Raw genomic sequence first — 26,082 nt, forward strand, 5'->3', positions numbered from 1 at the left:
AACTGTTCATTGTTTTCTGCATCTCTAGCTTCTGCTTTTTTGAATACTCATATTCGATGGGACCGAAAGTATTACAATGTCAGTGTTTTTTTTTTGTTAAATATCTAATTTAGTTTTTACAAGGGAACTAATTGGATGTTTTAGATATAGCTGCTGTATTGTCAGAATTGAGCTTAAAGAGTGAGTGATAACTACTACCCTATTATAGTTGTTTTGCTTTATAATTATTAGTGCGTGTAGAATGGCATAAATCTCAGCCGTGTGAATAGTATTTAATGGTAATAATTTAGGCGGTTGTTTAGATTTTATAACGGCCGCTCCTAAGCTGTCTGAAATTTTGGATGTGTCGGTATATAAGAAAAAATAATCTTTATACTTTGATATTATTGAAACGAAGGACTAATATACAGGGATGAGTGCCTTATGAACCGGCAAAATAACGCAAAAGATAGAAAACATAATACGTTGTGAAATAAAAAGAGATGAAAGTAGTAGAGGTGAAAAATTATCGATATTAACCTATAATTTACTTTACATTAGAATTATCGAAAATTTCCCACCTTTAGACGTTAGCTTATGAGCTGGTTGACTTCAGTCATAGTAATACGTACAACGTAATGTAAGTAAAAACAGTTTAAGTAGGAGTATTTTTTATCCAACATTAAAGTATTGATCAATAATAAACTATGATTTGAGACGTCGCATACACTCTTCTCAATACAGAATTATCATAGCTTGTTATTCTGTATTCGTCAACACAGAATTAATTATCAAATTACTACTAATTAAACTGTTTACTTACATTTGCTTTATTGCCTTCAATCAGTTTTTACTTTATGCGAAATTTAAAAAATGTAAATATTCGACGTCATACTTGTAATATTATGACTGAGTCAACTAAATAGCTCATAAGCTAACGTCTAAAGGTAGGAAACTATCGATAGTCCTAATGTAATTTAATGTAAATTAGAGGTTTCTATCGATAATTTCCCACCTCTACTACTTTTATCTCTTTTTATTTCACAACGTGTTATGTTTTCTATCTTTTACGTTATTTTGCCGGTTCTTAAGGCACTCATCACTGTATATTGGTAAGGTTAATTTTATCTTTATTGAAAACAAATAGACTAAGCTTAATGTTTAGAAGAGGTATTGGCCAGGGTGGAGGTGTCTTAATATTAACTGAGAATAAAATTGATTTGAGTTTAATTAATAGCTTTTTAGGCACTGTCAAATCCTTTCATAAGAGGAAATATTTTTACTCTGTATACAAGGAGTTCGGTGAAATAATTAGTTTCAGTGTTATGTATGACAGGATTATTTGAATTTAAGAGAACTATTGTACCATAAGACAGACTAAGCTATATTCTTTTTAAATGGAGCGGTAACTCTCGTGTTAGACATTAGAGACTTTCTACTGGCGATGTTCAAAAAGCTCCTGTAATCGATTTTTGTTCTGATTAGTGACTTGTGCGTGTTTAATAATGATATAGAATCACTTTGTAGCTGGCTATTGTTCTTAATAAATTAAGTTTGACAATTTCTTTTTACATATGTTATTAAACATGATTTTTCCATGTAACTCTTTTGCCGAAGAACATTCTTAAAAACTGTATATCTTCTGCGAAATCTAACGTATTTCCAATAAAATTATAGTCTCAGTTCCTGAAATCAACAAACACTTTGTTTTAGACTCTTGTTTTTAGAAAATTTTAATTCGTTTGACTCAGACCAAATCTCTAAATTATTTAAGTAATGTTGTGTATGTTTCTGAACAGAAAGGATATTTTTTCCCTTTGTATAAAGTACCAAGTCGTCGGCGTACAATCTCACTTTAACTGTTTGGGACTTATTTTTTACTATATCGTTAATGACTGTTAGAAACATTACACAGACTGTTACAAAATTTGTTAAAAGAATTTTTATCAGACATAATATCTTTACATTCTTCATTTCACCACGGTAAAAGAGTAATTTTTAGTAACCATGAGTTCATAGAGTACTAGACTGTTTATAGATAGAATTTTATCAAAAAATCTGTACATTTTGTTTGAATATAGGATAAATGTTGTTTGGCTTGGATAAGGACAAAGAATTGTTGTTAATTTCATTTGAATGGAATATTACTTTTGGTTCTATATTATTTTCTGATGTTAGTGTTGACGTGTTTGGACATTTACTCGTGTTATGTTTATTTGTGCCATTATGAAAATGCGGTAAGATGTGTTTTCAAAATTAACCAAAATACAGGTAGGGATTAGGATCTCTGATGAGGTTATATAGACATTTATTTCTGAAACAATAAATTCTACTTTGCATGATACGAATGTTTCGTGGGATGATGTTAAATCTGTATGCTTGGACGTAGCTTCAGCGATGTGAGGAAACTTTACTGGTGTATAGAAAAAATGGAAAAAATATGAAAATTTTGTATATTCGTTGCTATGCTCATTTCCTAAATTTTTCAAAGCTTTTTAATTTGTTTAATGTAAGAAAATTGGTTTATTCTTGTATTTTTATTTTTTAGGGAGAGTCCAAAAAACAAGCTGTTTTTAAAGAGATCGTGAGGCTTGCGCATAAATATAAAAATTTTAAAATATTTATCTGGAACACGTTGAGCTTGTCGTGCTGAGGTAGTTTCTGTAGTCAAAGAACAGCTTGAAGCAATTATATAAGTCATTGAAGAGATAGTTACTGCGCAACTAAGGCAAAAGCTATAGCTTAAGGTAAAGAAATACTACATCAAATAAAATCCTTTAATTTATATAACGTGTTTGAAAATAATGCATCCAATTCTGCAAATAGTTAAATTACTTAAATTACCAGACATAGATATTTGTGAGGCTATAGAAAAATTTTCAAAGTTAGCACTTGCTTTGGAAGAATTAATGATCGCTCAATCTACACTCGCGATCATAAAATCCGGGTCACCTTGAAAATCACCGATATTTCATTTTTAACGAGCTTTATCGTAAATAATAATAACACAAATACAAACTAATGCATGTTTCTGGGAATTGTTGTAGTCTTAGCGGTTTCCTTTGCAACAAAAAATTTCAATAGTGCCGATTTCGCGGGAAAGCGCACACTTCCCAAAATGAACGGTACCTGTAACTGGCGCTTGTTTTAAATGTCTCATTTGTGCTTCGACTTTCTGCTCAAACGCAACGAACAAACGTTTATTATTGCCACCATTAGTGTTTATTAGTGCCATTATTAGTGTTTATTATTGTTTATTTTTTGCCAAAAATACCCTTGACTGTTGTTGAAACGGCACAAATTGTTGCGCTTTCTACGGTTCAACGAGTGCTTCAACGCTTTCAGAAGAAGGGTTTGCTATTCAGACGACCTGGCTCTGGAAGAAGAAGAATGACCACGGTACGAGATGACCGTTTTTTTGTGTATCAGGCTTTACGAAACCCAACCTCAACTGCGATTATGCATCGAAATCGTCTACAGGAAGTACGAAATGGCAATATTAGCATTCCAACAGTCAGGAGAAGACTTCGTTCTTTTGGACTATCTTCTCGGGTAATAGCTACAGGACCGCCACTTCGCCTGGCGCATCGAGTTGCACGACTAGCTTTTGCTCGACAATACGCGCATTGGGGAATTAACGATTGGAGCAAAGAGTTATTCTCAGATGAATTCCATTTCTGCCTAACTGGATCCGATGGACGTGTAAGAGTTTGGAGGAGAACCGGTGAATGATTTTCACAAGCTTGCATTGCTCCAAGAATGCCATTGGCCAATGCGCCAAGAATGGCTTGGGGAGGTGTATCTTCCGACTTCCGCACAGAATTACCCTTCATCGAAAATGGGTCCTTAACTGCACGAAGGGACATTACGGAGATTCTGGAAGAACATGTTATGCATACCATGGCAAGGCTTGGAGAAAACGTCGTTTTTATGCAGAACAACGCGCGAACGCACGTTGCCACGATCAGTATGCAATACTTGGACGAGGTTGGAATTACGAGGTTACCCTGGCCAGCTGGGTCTCCGGACATGAATCCCATCGAACATATCTCGGACGATTTGAAAAAACGTATTCAACCCCTAACATCTCCTCCTAACAACGGACAGGAGCTTAATGATCTGTTACTGAGAGAGTGGAATAACATACCACAACATGTAATCCGGAGAAAAATTGAGAGTATGCCCCGTCGTCTGCAAGAGGTCATTAGAGCAAGTGGAGGCAATACACGATATTAGTCATTGAAATTTCACTGACATTTTACCCCGTTCTGTATTTTCCATTTTTTTCGTATGCCTGTTTTATCAACAATTTGGTTTGTGTTCTGCTTTTTCAATAAAAACAATAAAAAACCTTTTTTTTTTCTTTCAAAACAAACATTGATGACAAATAAAAAATACGTTAACCTAAAACAAAAGGTTATTACTTCACCAGAGGCAAAAATATTCCACAAAACTTGAAATTTTCAAGGTGACCCGGATTTTATGATCTCGAGTGTATATTTAATAATATTTATTCCAAAGTGAAATATACTTGTGATAAGCTTCAAATTGACATGGCTACTTAGAGAAAATATAAAGCTTTTACTAGAAAGATTTAGTTTTAGAATTTAAGATTTTAAGATTTAAGAAAGAAGTCAGGATTTTAAATATACCTCAGAACATTCTAATTTGAAAATATTTAGAATTAAAAGCTAAAGCAAGCCTTTTAAAAATAAGAAAAAGTAAGAAAATTTGACCTTCGAAATCTCTCGACTGGCTCGATTAGATGTTTCAGCATAACAGAAAATCAATGTTTTCAGTGCCTAACCAACTTATGAAAAATTTGTCACAATTCCTGTAACAAGTTGTACTTTTAAGGGGATTTTTTTTAAGCTGATCATAGTAAAATCGGTACTTTGATCGACAATGCTGCAAGACTGTTTGGAACATCTAATAGTGCCTTTTGTTGGACTTACTGTAAATATGGATAATAGTAGTGTAGTTGACGTATTTAAAAAATCGCACCATTTCATCGACAGATGGTATTGTAATGTCTTGTTATAATATGTTTTTTAAAGTCAATCTGAATTTTGAATTTATTTTTTATATGTCACTGTGACCGCCGACATTTTTTTATGATCACGCAATAATTTAACATAAAAACAATTAAATTTGTGCAAAATTTTTCCCCGATCGGTCAAATAATTTAAAAGTTATTTAATTTATTTATCCCTAGGGCTTAATATTTAAACTATTGAACCTGCTCTATTAATGATGCTAGACACATTTACCAAATTTAATAGGATTCTTTAAGACTTAGACTATCTAAATGCGTATTGTGTTTTCATCGAAGTTTTTATTTGAATAAACAAAATTAACGTTTGACAAAGGGTTGGTATGATTTTTACTTATAAACAATTGTATTAACTTCTATATTTTTTAAGCTACAGACTTGTACGAACAACCATTGGATAGCTTGTAAAAAACTCACATTAAAAAAAAACCTTCTATGACCAATAGGAACGAAGTTAGGGACTGTTTTTTAAAAGTTTATATCTCAAAAATTTGCTTAAATTTTGAATGAAAATCTAAACTTTATATTGAAACCTATAGCTATAAAATTAATCAATTTTTTTTAAACTTACAGCCCTTCGAAACAGAGGTACTTTCGAAAAATCGACATGGGAAATTGGAAGGAATAACTATTTCAGCTCCGTTTATTTTTCGAGAATTTTAAATCGGAACTTTAAATTGAGACACATTGGAAAATTTGACATTATCTCGGCTTCCATTGCCTCTTTATTTAGTCTAGGGTAGCTCGTTGAAATATGAATAACTAAGTTTTCACTGGCCGGGAAATATTGAAAACCTCGAAAAAAAAAAGTCCATTTGAAATTCGCCGTAAAACTTTTTTTTATTTTTTTTTATTTGGCTGGAATCGTCTGTGGTAGTATTAATAACGATGATATAATTTTCACCTCCCCTCGGAAATCTCGGAAAATCCCGGAAAATTAACACACTGCGACAGACTATTGCATATTTAAAAAAAAAAGTAGGGTTTTACGGTGAATTTTAATTGGACACAATTTTTCAGAGGTTTACCATATTTTATGGTCAGTGAAAACTATGTAGTTATTCATATTTCGACGAACTACCCCAGATTAAAAAAAAGGGGCTTCCAGCTGCAATGGAGCTACTTTACTATGTCGATCTCTCGAAAGTACCTTCATTTCAAAGGGCTGTAAGTATCGAAAAATTTGATGAATTTTATAACTATAAGTTTCAATATAAAGTTTGGATTTTCTTTCAAAATTTGTGCAGATTTTACTTCTTGATATTTATAAAGAATGGAGATATGATTTTTTAAAAACAGCCCCTTATTTCGTTCCTATTGGTCATAGAAGGTTTTTGTTAAATGTGAGTTTTTTACCAGCTATTCAGTTGTACGTACAAGTCTGTTGCTTTCGCACAAATTTAAAAGAAGGTAGTTGTTCGATGTTCAAATTTATTAATAACATTTTATTTAATAACACTTACAAAAATTAATAAAATTTATAAATTAGTGCAAAAAACTGCTTTTTTGCAAATATCTCCATAAATTATTTAACAATTTTAATTAAAAAAACGGGAAAATAAAGATATTCTTGATATAAAAAATGATATAAATATTGTTTATGTAAAATATAAGGGAAAAAACTTATAGACAAAATTGTGACCATAAATTATTGTTTAAAAAAAACTTGAGGTGACTTTTTCATCTATTCGTCATCTAGTAGGTAAGCCTCACCTATTTCTTAAAAGCTCCAGATATCTGCAAAAAAAATTTTCGACCTTATTTTTTACCCAGACTGTGCTAAAGATGGCCTGTGGTTGTTTTTTACAGCATTTTAAATATTACAAAAATAAATTTCTTTGTTATTTACAATTGTAACATTCCAAATTCCACAAAGAGTTGACGAGAAATTTTGACAAATTTAGCATTTAACCTTATGTACAACCACTAGAAGAATCGAAGCCAAAATGTCTATATACGTAAGACAATAAGGATTCGACTAAAGGAGATCTGTCATTTAAATGAAGATGTCGTGCCAGTTTAAAGAACTCTGGGAGCAATTGGGAGGTGTGATAACTGTGGATAAAAAAAGAATCGAAAAACGAAATATTTTTGTTTGATTTGTAAAAAATTATCTTTGTTTGGAACATGTAAATCCAATTTGCAATGACTAAAACAATATTCTGGCTTAATTTTATTATGTTTTTTGCCATCTCTTACATTTTTTTATGATAATTAGTCTTATTGAAATAATGTTTTATTTTTAGACTTAGTCTCAACCTAATATTATCTTCCAAAATGATTTAGGAGAATAATTGACTCGTATAAATCACCTTGAATAAAATGAAATATATTTTAATTAAAAAATGTTTTGCTCTTACCTGCTGCTCCAATTTTCAAATAAAAGTTCGTACTATGTCGATCTTTTTTGAAACAATAGCTATGTTGAAAGGGTTTTCCACTTTTTAATAATTCTGGTAAAGCTATATCAAATTCAAAATCTCCACCTTCAGTTTTTGTCACTTTTAAATTCTCACCGGTCAAATTTTTTTCCATTACGTTTTCGTATTTTTCCTTTTTATGTGAGAAAATTGAAATATCGATGATCAAAAATGTTATGTACAGGAATGATACTATTACCAGATATAGACTAAAAATCTAAAACATATTTTTTATTTGTCAGTAATTAATATAAATTTGTAAATAAAAAACAAAAACCGCGAAGTTTTCAAACAATTGCGTAAGTTGTGCAAATAATATTTTTATCGGTTATGACGTAATCAAATGATTTTTTATGTGTTCTATTGAAGGTTGGCGGTGTTCTTTGTTAACTATATTTCTCTCCTGAGTCGATCATTTAGTATTCTTAAGCTACATTACTTTTCTATACTCTACTCCACATTGGGCTTTAACAGCGCAGGGTTATTAGCGTGTATGGATTGTGATACAGAGTTAGAAGTTAGCAATAGAATATATACCATAGCAATACATAATTAGAAATTAACCGAAATCTATACAAAGTAGTTAGAGCAAGTATTAGATTTTTAATAAAAGCTTGCAGTCTTTGAGAAAGGTGAAAATATTTTTAGTATCACTGTCTTTTCCAAGAGCACCATTTAATGTTGATGGTATGTTATACATTTTGCATTGCACATCATACTTGGGGCACTGCAATAAAGAACGTTTTACCGTTAAGACACTCTTACACATATCACACATAGGTTTATTAGTACGTTTTAGTAGGTAGTCATGTGTTAACCAATCCATAGGCAAGTGAAAATTACTTGTTTTCTTCTATTATTAAATTTTGGGAATTTTTGATGATTAATATTAACTTCGTACAGCTTGGTAGGGGAGTTCTTTCATCTATTCTGCCATAGTGAAATAATCTTTTCTTTAAATAATGCTTTCAAGTCGTTGTGAAGAGATTTCGAATCCTCTTCTGAGTTTGGGTTAGTAGATTTTTTGCTATTTTGTCTACAACCTCATTTCATTCGATTCCAGTATGTGACGGTACCCATATAAAATTAACTTTAATGTTCATATTTTTTGCATGATTTAGTTCCTTTTTAATGAGAAGAAGTAGTAGATGATTACAGTAGAGTTCGTTTAATGCCATTATTGAGCTGAGAGAATCTGTAACAATGATATTTCTCTTTTTATTTTTGTTAACTTTTGGAATTAGTGCTTTTAGTATCGCATACAGTTTAGCATAGAACGTTATTGTATATAAAGGTAATTTGTAAGCTTCTGTATATTCAGATGAGTAGATTGCTGCCTCAGTTTCGTCTTCGATTTTGGAGGCATTTTAAGAAATTCTTGATTAATTAGACTTGCTGGCGTTTCTGATTTGTTTAGGCACAATAGGCTGGTGTAAGGAGAGGAAAGTGGAATTGTTCAAGGAGGAGGGGTTTAAATTTAGGAGATATCGTAGGTGTCTGGAAAATAGATACCTATTGTTAACAAATAGGTATGTAGGCGGTAATAGAAAGGGTGATCAGTTCGATTTTAAGTTTGGAAACAACTTTTGAAGCGGTCAGCGAATACGTTGTGTATAACTAAATTATCTTGATTAGCCGATACTGCCGCGACATAAGGAAGACTTAGATATTGTCTTCTAAACGCAAGTGGAATCTCTCCAGTTTCCCAGTATAGGGTTTGTATTGGACTTGTATGGTGTGGTCCTAAGAAAATTCTAAGACCTATATTTTGAATAACATTTATTGTTTTTAAGTACGTTCTTTTTGGAGGAGTTGTAAACAATTGAGCCGTAGTCCAGTTCGGAACGTACTAATGCCTTGTAGATACGTAGGAATCTAACTTCATCTACATATTTAAGCTATCCTCCCTTTAAATATAAGTTCTTCTTACTGCTTTGGTTTTGAGGATATTAAACTGAAGACCACTTAAGAATGACCATTCTTTAATATGATTTATGGCTTTTTGGACATGGTTATGGATGGTTGTTAGTTTCTTTTCTCTACAAAGTACAACTAAATCATCTGCATATAGCCTAGCTTTTACAGGATGTTTAATTTTTGAGGTAACAGAATTCATAGCTACAAGAAATAGCTGTGGTATACCATTTTCTTGATTTTTTGTCGAGAAATATACGCCGTCTACTCCGACTTGAAATTGTAAGTTTAATATGTATTTGAGTATATTACCTCTTATTTTTAATTCGCTAAGAGTTTTTAAAATTGAATATTTTCATACTGAATCATAGGCTCTACTAATGTCGAAAAATATTTCATTTTTCATATTGCATTTTACCCATACTACAAGTAAGAGAGCCGATAATATCCAAGAACTAAATGATATGATACCGATTCCGTTTCGGAAACCAACCTGCTTATCATCAGTTATCCCCTCGCAAAGTTTATATTTGCGACAATGCAATATTTCCATAAAAATTTTGAGAGCGTGACTCATTAAACTGATAATTCGATAGTCGTTACATTGCGTGTCATTTCTTTTTTTGGGAATAGTTATAAATATTAATTCTAACCAGATGTCTGGTTATTTGCCACTGCTGTAGATCTTGGTAAAGAAGGAGGTGATAATCGCGGCAATCCCATTATCTAAAAGTTGTAACAATTCTGCAGGTATTTCGTCAGGACCAAAAGCTTTCCTTCTGTTTCGGTTAGATATTTCTTGGTAGATTATTTGGTAATCTTTATGTAATTCTATTGTGTAACTTTATTATTCGATTTATTCTTGGATGGAATGGTATGTTCTCCGTTTATTTTATTTTGAATTAGATCGGTCTTTTTATATGTTTTCTACATTGAAATTTAATTTATTGTACTTGCTTAGCTCATGGCTTAAATATACTTGCTGAAACTATAAGTCAACAATCTCCTTTTCTTAAAAGTAAAAAGAAGTTTTTGGTAAAACGCGTTTATGCTTTATAACTTCAACGAAAGGCTATTTAACACTTTATTACCACCTGAACCTGTTTTGACAAGGTACAAGTCACTTAACTGGATAATGCAATATAATATGCAAAAATGTTTTAAAACGTTTATGACCTACTCGAATAAGATAGCAAGGAAATTAAAGATTGTCAAAGGGTATTAAATCAAGAAGACACAAGTACAATTTGGCTTATTTAAAAAGTAAATTTAGTTTTGTAGACTTAATAATCTCTCTCGACAAACAAGTAATGACATTATATGAACCCATTAAAATAGTTAACATTTTCGATAAGGGCCATTAATAGTATTCTTGGAATAACTGATCAAATTGTACAAAAAAACTTAAAAATACAATGCTTAAGAATCAAAGTTTTTAAAAATTAAAAAAAAATTGATATTGGCATTAAATACTGATACAGACCTACAAATGGCCCCGGTATGTGATAAGAATACAAAATTTTACTATGGAACATTTAAACCAACATTTGGATATTAAATACTTGTTTTTAGCAAAATTAAATCTGTTGTTTGATTGACAGTATGTCATTCAAACGAGTACATACCGCTCTGTGAATCAGTATAAAAATTGTCTGTTTATCGCAGTAAATACCAGTTTTTAAAAGTATTTTACCATCAAAAAGTGATAAGTAATTGTTGTGTAGAGTTTTTAACATCAAGATCTGTAATATTATTTGGTAAGAAATTGTTTATTAATTCTTTTCCAATTAAAACATTCAGCTGTGTTGACATTTTTGTTACATTTGACATAAGCCAGTCCTATCAAGGACTGGTTTGGCGAAGTATTAGCCAGACAACCAGTAATACAGATATGCGCTACAATTCCTGCCTATTAGTCGAAACTTTATTACAAGAAAACCAAAAATAGTTACTTTTGACTACATGAGTAACAACTTAAATTAATGTTCTCCTACAGTTAGCAACACTATGTCTGGAAACAACATCATCAGTAATAATCCAAATTCATATGCAGAAATAATATGTTTTGTTCTTATTTTAAGCATTCTTATAATTTTCACGCTTTTTGTATATTATGCATTTCATGCTTTTAAACCAGACTACAATAGTTATTACTGATATTATGTAAATGCACCTTCTATAAAAGATTCAATAATTGACATTCCACACGTAAAATACTTTTAAATAAACATTTATTTTTATATTATCTAGTATTTATAATAAAATAAAAACTCACCTCTGCCGTTTGATTGGAGCTATCTAAAATATCTGTTACATATAGTGCAAGTCCAACTGTTACATTAAATAGAGCGTAAAATATACTGAATGTAGTAACGAGTATTCCCCTACAAAAATACAAAATATAATTGAAATTATATATCTTAATATTAAAATCATTTATATTTAAAGTTTTCTTTTCCTGATAGTTATAAGCGCCATTTTACAAATTTCACAAAAGATAGAAAGCACCGGTTTGTAGTGCCCGGTACCTTCGGTACACCGACTGAACAAGTCCTGTTAAGTTATCTAGTTTCATATTATAGTCCAATCACACAATTTATGAAAAGTCTTACTCAGGTTTTAAAAACGAAAATTACTTCAACGCGAAATTTTTGTAAGTACAAAAATACATTTCAACTTAAAACATTGAATGTGCAATCACTATTGAAGACTTTTTGGATATATATTACGGCCAAACTGTAGCCTAAACATCCTATCAAATCAGGAACATTAATTATCAATGTTCCATATTTTATTTAAATTATTTTAAACTATTTTATTATTTTACTATTTCAAACTTAGTTATTAAAAACTTAAAAAACATTATTTTATTCTAAAGTGAATCAAATTATGTTATAAACAATAAACAAGTGGTACAGTAAAATGTACTGTAGATATATTGTAGACTTACTCATACAACCTTAAAACTGACAGAACAAAGGAATATTCATTGATGGAGTATACCTCAGCCATCTAAAATTTGCAGACGACATCATTGTAATTGCTAATAATTGTGCAGAACTACAAGAACTTATAAGCGACCTAAATGCAGTTAACAAGGAAGTTGGCCTAAAAATGAACTTGACAAAAACAAAAACCATGTACAACGAGCTAGTGGATGTCCAAGATGTAATAATAATCAACACTGCACTTGAGACAGTAGACGAGTATGTATACCTGGGACAATTAATACATAAATCTGGCTCCTTATTTCCAGAAACCAACAGAAGAATGAACCTAGCTTGGGCATCTTTTAGTAGAAATGAAGTTATATTCAAATCGATGCCCTGAAGAAAAAAGCATTCGATCAGTGTAGAAAGAGATAATCGAAAGAGATCGAAACCCAAAGTCACTCAAATGTCAATGGAGCGATGCATGCTAGGTATAACAACTAAAGATGGGAAAAGAATAGAATTGACCGACAGAAAACGAAGGTTATTGATGTTTTCCATAAAACTTAATCTTTAAAATGGCAGTGGGTGGGACATTTAGCGATAACAACTTACAATTGGTGGTCCACTAGAGTAACACTCCATGAGGCGTCAAGAGACCAGGAAGACGTCCAAATTTAAGAGGAGACTATGACATAAGAAAACAAGCCGGTACCACATGGCACAGAAAATCGAATATTAAGACAATCGTTGATAGATATGAAAAATGAATATTTAAGAAGGGGTACACTATAATCGGTAGAATATGCTGGGAATGATGATGAGAATGATGATATATATATATATATATATATATATATATATATATATATATATATATATATATATATATATATATATATATATGTATATATATATATATATTTATATCGAGAAAAGGAGTATATAAATTATATAAATATTAATCTAATATAACGAAGAGTGGTGGGTTTTTTTCGATCAAAAGGTGGAGAAAAATTGACTTGGTGATCTTGTTAGTTTCTCGGCGAATACTAGTTTTTTACATAAGTTTTTTAAATACTTTTTTTTAATTGCATGTATAATAGAAAAATGTCTCTTTTGCTGTTCTAAGTCTGAGTTAAATAGTAAACTGTACTTAGTTTTAATCGATTGTTTCTAGAACTTAACGATTCAATTATTCAATGTCTCAATATTTTTTACATTTTATACCTTTGACTGCTACATGTCTTTTTGAGCTAACACTGTTGTATTAACTTTTCTATGGATATTTGTTGTTTTCATATTATTCTTTTTAAATGAACTGATGATGCTCTCTGATGAGATAGCAAAATGTCTTCGAATTAACAGATAAAGTAGCCACCTTCTTTGTCTTATCCTCAACCTTTTGACCGAAAAAAAACCCACCAGTCTTCGAGTGATCCTTGATTTATATATATATATATATATATATATATATATATATATATATATATGTATATACATATATATATATATATATATATATATATATATATATATATCATCATGTGCACCTTTATGTACCGTTTCCAATTACGATGCAGCCTCCCTTATTTCAATGTTATTCTATGTTCTTATTATTATTCGACGATGTCTTAGTTATTCGTTGTTCTTATAATTTGCGCTCATTTGCGCCCATATTTTTCTATCTAGTGCTATTCGAGACCACGTTGTTGCTGTTAATTTTCTTATATCATAATCCCATGCCTCTTTGGTCTCTTAGTGTTTCTGGGGTACACATAGTTGTTCAAGTGGTCCATCTGTTGTTTGTTGTTCTTGCTATATGTCCTGCCCATTGCCATTTCAGGGATTTTATTTTTTGGATTACATCAGTCACCTGGGTTTGCCTCCGTATCCATTCAATTCTTTTACTATCCCTCTTTGTTATCCCTAGCATAGATCTTTCCATTCTTTGAGTTACTTGGAGTTTCGACGTTATTTCTCTCTTTATTATCCAAGTTTCACATTCATATATCAAGACGGGTAATATGCATTTATCAAATACTCTCTTTTTGAGGTATAGTGGCATTTTGGACTTAAAGACTATGGAATTTTGTCCGAATGCTGACCACGCTTTTTTTATTCGTCTGTTCATTTCCGGAAGTAGTGATCCCGATTTATGTATGAGCTGTCCCAGGTGTATGTATTCGTCTACTACTTCTAGCGTGGTTTCATTAATTTTTATTTCCACGTTGGCGATCAGATCATTGCACATTAGTTTAGTCTTTGCTAGGTTCATTTTTAGGCCTACCTCATTGCTGGCTGTATTAAGGTCATTAATTTGTAGTTGTAATTCTTCAGGACTTCTAGCAATTAGAATGATGTTCTGGTTGTTTCAGTCTAATTTCCGGAAGATATTTTCCAAGGTTGCAGTGAAGAGCTTAGGGGATATGGTGTCTCCTTGTCGGACTCCTTTCTGAGTGGGAAATTCTGGGGTATTTTAATATATGCTTACTCTAGCTCTGGCCTCTTTGTATATATTTGCTAGCGTTTCGACATATGGTTTATCTACTCCTTGGTCGACAAGAGCTTCTATGAGTGTTCTTGGATATACGAAGTCAAATGCCTTCTCGAAGTCTATGAATGCTAGCTCCAGTGGTAGATCATATTCTTTTGTTCTGCTGATTACTTCTCTTAATGTTTGAATATGATCCATTGTGCTGAAGCCACTTCCAAAGCCTGCTTGCTCTCGGGGTTGTGCACCGTCAAGTGTGTTCTGTATTCTGTTGTTAATGATTTTGGTGAATACCTTGTATATCACAGGCAGCAAGCTAATCGGTCTATAATTTCTAATGTCTTCCTTGCTACCTTTCTTGTGAATGAGGATTATGTTGGCTGAATTTCACTTTTTCGGAATATGTCTCGATTTTAGGCAGTCTGTGTATATTTTTGCTAGGATTTTCCAAGTTATTTTACCAGCAATCTTTAGAAGTTTGGCTGTAATACCGTCATTACCGGCTGCCTTGCCTTTCTTCATGCTCTTAAGACCTGCCTCTACCTCATCCACGAGAACATCTAGTACATCTACTTCCGGAGCTTTATATAGACCCTCGTAGAATTCGGTTACATGTTCTATTATTTCATCCCTATTTGTGATCCTTTCGTTGTTGTTTTCCAATGCTATTATTTGCTTTCTATTGATTGCCAACTTACTCTTGGTTTTCTTATAGCTTTTACGGTTCTCGATTGTATTTTGTACAAGTGGTTGTAGGTTTTTATATCTTCTGCGTTTTTTTTTCCGTATTGCTTTGCACAGTTCGGTATATTCAATTCTATTAATATTGGAGTTGGTTTTACTTTCTCTTCGTTCTTTCAGGATAGCTGTTGTTTCATCTGAAAGTTTTCTATTGCTGTTGTGTGCTTGTGATCCTCCAACTTCTTTGGCGCAATTTAAGATTGTTTCCATTAAGTGTGTGCTATTCGTTGGGTCTTGTAATTTTTTTTGAATTAAATTTTGATAGCGTTCCGAGTTGTTGCTTAGGTTAGTGATATTTACCCCTGCAGTTGGTTTCTGGAGTAATTACATTCTTTCTAGTTTAGTGTTTAGAACGACCCGACATCTAATTAGTCTGTGATCACTACCTGTTCGGAATATATATATATATATATATATATATATATATATATATATATATATATATATATATATATATATATATATATATATATATATATATATATATATATATATAATGAGTGTGTATTTTTGTGTGTGTGTGTGTGTGTGTGTGTGTGTGTGTCAGTTAATTGAAGATGAAAATAATGTAGAACAAAAGCTTTGAAGAAAAGTTAGATCAACAATAATAATAAAGCCACATTCCAGCATAAAAATCTAATCTTCTGTATCCTGTTACATATTTATCATTCCTATACTTAATTTTCATTTTGAGATTAGGTACTAATACAGCAGATTAACAAAATATTCTTTTACTTAAAAAAATTGCACACAAAAAACAGCAATATTTCTATAACATTTAAATAGTGAAGATAAATAAAAATATATCAACCCGTATTTAAAATATTACCACTTAAATTACTGGTAGAGTGTAAAGAGATAAATTTCTAAATTAATCGTACATGGTGATATTGCATCAGAATACAAAAGAAGCATTAGGATAGAGAGGGTAAATGTGCGCAGCGAAATGATGACTATGGATTACCGTAATTACTGTTCATTCAGGAAATGGCATTAAAATAGAATTCGCAATTGCATATTGTTGCTGTCAAATTAATGCCGGAGATTCATAATAATTGTTGGAATTTGTTACGTTTTCAGATACAAATTTTCAGCCACTGCTTAGAAATTTAAATAAAAGGTATTTAGCTATCTCTCTAAATACACTTTTGTACATCAATGCTCTAAAACGAATTTGTATTAAGACATTTAGATATTCTAACACCGACTATTACCTATTAGAAATTAATTAATTTTCACAGAAGTATAAAACGGCGATACGAAAAGATCCAGGCATCAGGGATAAATCAAAATATATAAAACATGAAACAAACAATACACAATCTAACCATTTTAGACAATAGTGCTTTATTTTAATATAATATAATCTCGTATATTTACTTAACTCGGTAACGGGCGCGCTATGATTTGTTTAGTATTTGGTTGCGTGTTAGGCTTAACTCAGACGTACCACTTTCCAACAACAAAACAGTGATCGTACGGTGGTTGACTTGTCGATCAAAACACCCACTGTCCGTCAACAATTTTGTGGACGTGCTGTGGTCGAATGAACCACAAATCAACCACAAATGAACCACACAAATCACAGAGTACAGCGATGAATTTTGAAGAATAAGCATTGTTGTGGCTTTTACTGCGCCAAAAAAGACGGCGTTGTCGTAATATATTATATTGGGTTTATCCTATCATCGAAAATAAAGAGGAAAGTCAATTTCAACTTTGTCATCATTTAAGACTGTATGATGACAAATTTTTTAATTATTTTCGAATGAGCAAAAGTACTTTCGATTATTTGTTAACAGAGTTAAAGGATAATTTAAAACGAGAAGATACATCCATGAGGACAAGTCTTCCTCCTGACGAACGCCTCGCAATCGCTCTAATGTCAGTAAAACCATTTTATTATTTAATGTTTATTGAAATATTTACATAATAAACATGATGCCAATCAAAAATTTGAGATAAAAGCGACTCGTGGGAAAGTGGTGAAAACTCCGGTTGACTTGGCGACAAAGCTTGTCCCGGATTCTCATGTAGCAAAAGCTCCGGTTCTGTTGGAGATAGTGATGCTTGCAGACTACTTCCTTGTGAACATTCCGGTTGAACTCTTGGCGATCGGATCTGGAAATGCCGGATTTCAGGTCGGTCAGTTTGGATACCATAGCGGTCTTCGGGAAACAGCTGTGATCTCTCTTGATATGTATTAGTCGCATTGTAATCATACCCGTGGTAACCATCAAAACCTCTATCTCTAACATTGTAGGTCTGCATGGGTTCAGAAAAGAGTATTTTTAATAACATTTCAAATTTTTATTTAACAAATATTTAACAATCACCACCAGCACGACTGTATGCTTCACGCATAGAAAAGTGAATGACGCTTTGGCTAGGGAGTCGTTGTGCTGGTGGGGATGCCGTGCCTGTGGTCGGCTAGTCGGCTTGTGGTTGGTGAATTGCCGTGTGAGCTCAGGACAGGCAGCATCTCCGATAGTTTTGACTTGGATCTAGGGATCCCATCTTAAATTTTTACCTTTACCATGCGATCTGCGCGATGCTCCATTACGCATATTATGATTTTAAAGATTGATTTCAAGAAATAATAAATTGAAAATTTATTTGAAAACTAGATTTAAGCTATATATTTAATTAACCAATTATAATCTTTCATTTATGTAGTCTTATCGAAATTATGATTAAAATGATGACTAGCAAATCTCATAAATAAAAAACTTACAACTAATTCTTAATTTAAAAGAAAATTTTATCCTTCATATCATTCATAATATTATATTATCTTAATTTCCAAAATTCTTTCTTTCCTCTTTCAAAAAGCCTATTTCTTGTTTTATTTGACAAACATTGAGTACTTCTACTGGTTTTTTGTATGTTTCTTTACATTTTATTCCCACTACTAAATAGCAAAATCTTTTAGAATGAAACTTTTTTAAACTTCTTTTTTAATTTAAATATTATGTTTATATGGGATTAAGCCACAATTAATTGGTTGTAATGAAAATCACATTTTTAACTAACCAAAGTTTGACGTTTTGAAATCGTTCTCAAAATATTTATAGAAATTTTGAACAACCTAAGAAAACGGCCAAGGATGGACCAAGTTTATTTTTATTGGTTATAATTATGATGAGCATTGATCTCCTTTTTTAATCGGTAAAAGATACAGGTTAGGTTAGGAGAAACAAAAATGTCAAAGTCTTAAAATCATCTGCGCAATGGTGCATAGCGCATCTCGCATGGTAAAGGTGAAAATTTAAGGTGGGATCCCTAGATCCTTGTATAGTTTTGTGGACGCTATCACCCAGCGACGACGACGACAGTTGTTGATACCGACCACAGTCTGACGTTCGTCGGAGTACTACCACGATATTTCATACAAATTGTATACTCTCAACACACAACCATTTTTTTGTGGACGGAAAGTGGTACGTCTGAGTTAAGCCTTAAATTTTATATAACATTACAAATTTTGAATAATTTCTATTTTTTACTTTGTTTTAATTTTTATTCTCTATACAAAATGCTTTCTGTGTGCATATATTTCGTCAAAAAACAACAAACTAATACAAATATACGTCTATATAAAAACTGTAACAAAACAATATTAAGCTGTTTAAAAAAAAGCGTAGGGAAATTAAAAAAAAATAACAAGAGGACATCATAAGCCATAATCGTACTTCGGTATTTACAGCATATGTATATCGTTGTATCAGTTTGCTTTCACATATTTATAAACTTTTCACAAAAATTATCAAAAAAAGACTAGACACTAAATTAGACTTGTAATAGCCTAGAGTACAAGCTGGATTTAGATCGGGATACAGCACTTCGTCTTCTTCTTTACGTGCCATCTCTGCTGGGGAGGTTGGAAATCATCATGGCTATTCTGATCTTAGATGCTGCCGCTCTGAATGATTCGATTTATGTGCATTCATATTATTTCCTCAAGTTACGCAACCATGAGATTCTTATCCTTCTTACACTTCTCTTGCCCTGGAGTTCGTGTCTTGATGGTTTGCAATATTTCCATTCTTGTGTTGACTCTTCTCATTACTTCATTATTTGTTACATGCTCGGTCCATAATATCTTCAGAATTGTTCTATATACCCAGAGTTTAAATTCTTCCAACTTTTTAGTAGTCGACGCGTTAAGTGTCCATGCTTCTATTCCGTAAAGCAGGGTCGAGAAAATATAACACCTTGCCAGTATAACTCTTAAGTGTAATTTCAGTTGTCTTGCATAAAATACCTTTCCCATTTTGTTAAAGTTTGTTCGTGCTTTCTCTATTAACTTTGATTTGTTTGGAGTACCTAATCGTTTGTGTGATTAATTATTGTGCCAAGGTAATTGTAGTTTTCAACTTGTTCTGAAGTTTTACTGTTAATTGTCAGGCTTTCATCATTATTTCGGGTTTTTGATATCCTCAAAAATTTAGTTTTCTTGATGTTTATTGATAATCCATATTCTTCTTCGTACTCAACAATCTTGTTCATTAGCTTTTGGAGGTCTTGGAGGTTGTCTGCTATTATGATCTAATGTTGTTAATTGGTGTTCCATTGACCTTTTTATAATTTCTTCAGAGTATGCATCAGATTAACTGTTTTAAAAATTAATAATAAGGAATTTTCATACCCCCGACTAACTAGCCCGATTTTATATATCCTGTACAATACATCTTCAACATAGATCTTCAAGTTAGTATATCCAACCATACAAAAATTCTTCAATATGCTGATGTTTTGTATACAGCAGAAAAATTGTTAAGTACCTGTGAGAACAATTTGAAAGTCACATTAGAAATCGTAAATGATGAAGAAATAGGATTATCAATTTCTGACACAAAAACTGAGGTGTGTTACTTTTCACAAAAACAAAGTTCCACAAGGCAATCTTAATGTGGAAAAATTTAATTTCCCCATAAAAAACTGTATTAAGTATCTTGGTACCTATCTAGACAGAAAATTGTTATAGAAAGATCTTCTTCTTTAAGTTCCATCTTCTATCGAAGGTTGGAAATCATCATAGCTATGCGGACTCTGTTGAATGCCATTCTAAAAAGTTCTGCACTACTGCATTCAAACCATTCCCTTAAGTTCTTAAGCCAGGATATTCTTCGTCTTCCCATATTTCGCTTTCCTCGGATTTTGCCTTGCATAATAAGTTGTAATAATGCGTATTTTTGCCTTCTCATCACATGTCCTAAGTACTTAAGTTTTCGTCTTTTGATGGTTAATATTATTTCCCACTCATTTCCCATCCTTCTGGTTACTTCCACGTTTGACATTTTTTGAATCCATGATATTCGTAGGATTCTTCTGTAACACAAAAATTCAAAGGCGGCGAACTTATTTAGATGGACTTGTTTTAGTGTCCACACTTCCAAGCCATAAAGAAGAGTAGAGAACACATAACATCGAAGCATTCTCAGGCGTAGTTCTAGCCTTATATCCAGACAAAAAAGAAATTTTTTAAGTTTAGTGAATGATGCACTTGCTATTTCAATGCGTGTCCTAATTTTTTTGGTTTGGTCTACATCTGATGTCTACATAGAAAGATCAGACTCATCAAATTGTTAAAAAATCAGAAAACTCAATAAACATTTTAAGAGTTTCTGTAAAACAAATAGGGGAGAACACCCAAATATTGCTTTGATGTTTTACCGTAACATGATCAGGTCGATTTTCGACTATAACTGCCATTTATTTGGATCAGCGGCCAATACACATCTAAACAAACTTGAAGTTCAAAAAAATAAATGCCCGAGATTATGCCTAGCTTATGTAAAATCCACTCCAGTTCAAAAAATGGAACATGAAGCGGTGCAACCTCCATTGCATTTACTCCGCCAATTCCTTAGCGACAAATTTGCAATCCGAATTATGCCCAAAAATTTTAAACACCTTCAAGATCTTAATGAGCTATCAGATTTAGACCTCACCCATAGGTACCGGAGATGGTGATGATTTCGTTCCACGAAAATAAAAATTACCATCACCAGTATAGTTTACCCAGTGAATGTTCAGTATACACAGTAGAAATGATGGCAATAATGTTTGCTCTTCAGTATGTAGTACTGAATCCGACTAGCAACTATGTTATATTTACTGACAGTAAAAGCGTGGTCGACAGATTTAACAACATTCAAACAGTCAAACACATAAATCACATTGAACTAAAAATACTTTATGAAACTATACAATTAGGATTAAATCTACTAATGACATGAATAAAGGGCCATTCGGGAATAAAAGGCAATGAAATCGTTGACAATTTGGCTAAATCAGCATATATGCTTGGAGAAAAAGTAAACAAAAATTTAATTCCAGCGGCAGATATTGACACCGTTAGTAGACAAAAACTTAAAAATAATTGGCATTTACATTAAAGAGAATGTAAGACTGGCTTAAACTTTTATTATTGTAGCACTAGGATACCCTCAAGAAGATGGTTCAACACAGAATCTAATAGACATTTTATAAAGACCATTAATCGGCTGAGAGCAAAGCATGCTCTAACGCCACCTTACATGCATGGAATCGGCTTATCAAATAGGTACTCCCAATTGTACGTGTGGCAAAATAGGCGATCTAACACATAGTATATTAGAATGTTATTTACAAATTAATAATATAAACGAACTTTATAATAAGGAATTAATAAATTCTAAGTGTTGTTTTCCAATAAACCATAATCTTTTAATATTTTCAAATGATATGGAAATTCTTCATTGTATTTACAAATATATAAAAATATATGTAAATACAAGTTGTAAATAGTATATAGGCATAATCTGTTAATATAGTTAAAAAAAAAAAACAAAAAAAGACCAAAAAAAAGTATACCACAAATTAATAAAAAAATACATAAAAGAATTAAGAAAATAGAAATAGAACAAAATATAAAAAGACAAATACAAACAAAAACAAAAAAAAACGCAAAAAACAAAAAAAAACAAACAAAAGCAACAAAACAAAAAAAAGAAAACAAAACAAAAAAAATCAAGAAGAAATAAAAGAATAAAAAACAAAATAGAAATATTTCAAAACAAGATTTATATATCCATAAAAATATTAGGTATATCGATGGCGTCACGACAAAAAGGCATAAGCGCCAAAATTTATAAATTTATGTTTTGGTATCAAAATAAAATACATTTTACGTCCTATCGACTATGAAAATGACGCAGCTGTAAAAAATTACAACTCGACTAAAACAAGCTTTGAATTTTCTAACCGCCAAACGAGTTTCTTAAAAGATGAGACACCGAAATCAGTAAGCGACAAGATCCGTAGTGGAAGGTGGTGCTTACGTCTTGGGTCTGAAAACGTGGTTATATCAATAAGGTAAACAATAATTTGAAATATTATTAATATTTAATGTTTTGTTAAGCGTTTAGTTAGATTATTTATATTGAGAAATCATAATATACCATAAGAATGTACAATTTTACCGACTGTCGGTTAGGCCTTTTCAGAAAAAATTTTTTCGTTTATCTAACCGCCATTTGGCCATTTAAAATACACTATGACTTAGATTTGCCATAGAAAAGTTACTACTTAACTGACTTATATAAGGTTTGAACCTAAATAAAATATATATTGACTTTGTTGTATAGTTTTCTTTTTTTTTAATTTTAAAGTTATATTTTGGTAGTAATATTATTTTAAAAAACTAACATTTGAATGGCGCTTACTTCTTTTTTTTAATGGTTTTAGAATGGTTTCTCGGGGGCATAAAATAATGAATCTTGCATTGCAATCCATTTGGGAAGATAAGAAAAGCAATGTGCAGGAATCCAGCGGAAATAATAAAAACCATGGTTCATTTTCCACTGAAAATGAGGTCCTCAATGAAGCGCTAAAGCATGATATTCTTTTAGAGCCTGTACTAAAAGACCATGAACAAGAACTCCAAATGCCTAGTTTTGTTCTAGATGATGATGCCATTGTGGATTTCAGTTTTCCTCAAGTCTAAATTTGAATATTGACAGCCGGTTATTTTCGAATATTGATGAAACTGCCGAAGAAGAGACTGATTTATTAACCTGTGATAAAAAGCTTGTACCTTACTCAGATAGTGATGATACTGATGATAGTAGTAATAATGCCGCAATAGTATTTAGATCATTAGTTAATGATAAGATAGGCTGTAATGATTTTATACAACAAAATGATTCTGTAAACTCCGAATCAGATTCATCATCCTTGACAGTATTTTTTAAAAATGAGACTGAAATTGACAGCATTAGTTCTAGCTCACTACGTTCTAGCTCATCAACTGGTTAAATTTTCTGTTATATCGGTTCTTCGTTTCTATTAGTTTGTTTTGTTATTGATAAATGTTATTTTCTGTTATCAAATTTTGATTTGCATTTTATTTCTATTAGTTTTATAATACAACTTACTTAGTTATCAATGTAGAAAAATGGTACGTTTTAATAGTTTTTGTTGTTTTTTACTTAATATAACGTGATAATTATATTAACTTTTATTTTTGTATTTTTTTACACCAATATAACTCTAAGAAACTCATAAATATATTATTGTGTATTGTTTAATTTATATTATTTTTACTTAATTGTTATGCTTTAAAATGAAAAGATTTATTCTCCATTTTTGTTATAATTCCGTACAATTAAAAGGCGTACAAGTTCCTAGGCGACATTTTTTGATCAAAATACTTTTTTCGAAATATGGTAACCGCCTTTCAAAAAGGCTTAAACACCACAGAACCTAACATTAAAGACGTAAGCACCAAAATGTTAAATATCTCATGTTTATAATAATTGTTTTATAAATAACATATGGTAAGTCAGAATGCCTCAGTTCGATAATAATAAAATGCCAAAAAAATGTAAAAAAAGAAATATTAAGCGATATTAAACGTTTTTTGTGTCTTCTGAAAAAAACTGTCAATGGCGCTTATGCCTTTCTGTCGTGACACCGTCGATATGTAGTACTAACATTGACAACTGATAACAAGAAAATTTTGACTATGAATCTGCAATCAATGATGATTAAATTCAGTCGATTTTAACAATAAACACAAACAAGTCTGGCTAATTGGCTCTGTCAAAGCCATTTTTCCCAAAGTCACGTCAAAATAAATAAAATTCAGTCATTTCAGGTTATAATTATTTAAAAAAATAGTAAATTTAAATCAAAAATCGAGTTCTCTCGGAAATTTTTAATAATGTTGTTCATTTAGCTAATAATGAATTTATGCGTTTCTTTATGGACGCACTGTATATAATTAATTTTGTACTTTTCCCGCAACAAAGTGTAATGAATAATTTTTTTTTTCTAACAAAACAATTTATAATTGTATTACTACAAAAACTTTCAAGTACAATATGATTAACTATAAATACGGATACTTACGAAAATGTTCTTTTCTTTTCATCATGTGGAGTGGGATTGTCCGGTATAAACGCAGACGGTGTTCTAGGTGTAAGTGGAGACCCTGTTAGATCAGATGCAGAATAACCGCGGTTTATATAAGCTCCATTAGTGTCCGGATTTACAACATTTAATCTTGGAGGTTTAAGCCTCTCCTTGAACTGGCCATTCCCTAAACATGTAGGTAAATTAAATCTCTGTATATAGTATTAACGCCAAGGGAGTGTCGTGTCCCTTTACTGGAGTGTATTAATTAGGACAGTATCAAAGATTTAATCATGGTGTTATTCAATAATACACCCTTTAGATGGTAAATATTAAACGTTTTGAAAATAGTTTTTACCACGACTATTAGTGAAAATAATAATTTCGAAATCATTTTTAATAAAAGAATATAAAAATTATAATTTTGGGGCAAAATTTTATTTTTATTTTATTTAATTTTGTTTATTTTTGGCAAATACCATATCATATAAAATAAAGTATATTTCATTTAGGTAGCAATTACAACATATTGTATTAGCAAAATTTCCTGAACAACAATTAAATAAAATGATTTATTAATTACACTTTATATTTTTTTCCCATACCTTCTCCGTGCTAGTACTATAGTACGCGATAATAGGTATAGTAATAGGTATAGGTAATACATCCTATTGTACATAAAATTTTAAATGTCTTAGACGTCTAAGTTGGAATTATTAACATTCGCATTATTAAATGAAACACTTTTTTTTATCCCGGTTTCATAGCGTCTTCCGGTGCTAGTTTTTGTTCTCGCCTGTCGTTCTAATCTTCAGTCTGAAACTTCTTTTCGACATTGCCCTTTAAACATCTCCTATCCATCCTGGGACTGTTTTGAAATTTCCCTTTCCGTTATTTCAACTGTTATGCATTTTATTATTTCCTTATGAAGTCATCTTTTATCCATTCATTGAACATTGCTATACCAATACCAAGTTGTCTTTCCCTGTTCGGTCTCAATGCACAGGTATTGTGCTTTTGACCAATTCACCAATAGATCCAATTTTTAATATTAAAAAAAATCTTTATACTAGAAATTCTAGATCATCTTTGTCTTGAGCTATGACCACTTGATCATCAGCAAAATGAGGAGTGTACAAAAAATTTTACCCT

General features: G+C 31.5%; 1 protein-coding gene across 1 annotated transcript in view; it reads right to left on the minus strand.

Annotated features, from left to right (window-relative positions):
* Positions 1 to 26,082, minus strand: part of LOC140443715 (proton channel OtopLc-like) — a 94,960-nt gene that overhangs the window by 29,796 nt on the left and 39,082 nt on the right. Inside the window, exons 4-6 of the mRNA XM_072535101.1 lie at positions 24,928 to 25,117; positions 11,642 to 11,750; positions 7,393 to 7,669 (exon numbers count right to left, since the gene is read on the minus strand). Coding sequence (XP_072391202.1) covers positions 7,393 to 7,669; positions 11,642 to 11,750; positions 24,928 to 25,117 — 576 coding nt within the window. The remainder of the gene's footprint in view (positions 1 to 7,392; positions 7,670 to 11,641; positions 11,751 to 24,927; positions 25,118 to 26,082) is intronic.

This window comes from Diabrotica undecimpunctata, chromosome 6 (genome assembly GCF_040954645.1).
Source record: "Diabrotica undecimpunctata isolate CICGRU chromosome 6, icDiaUnde3, whole genome shotgun sequence".
Taxonomy (NCBI): Eukaryota; Metazoa; Arthropoda; class Insecta; order Coleoptera; family Chrysomelidae; genus Diabrotica; species Diabrotica undecimpunctata.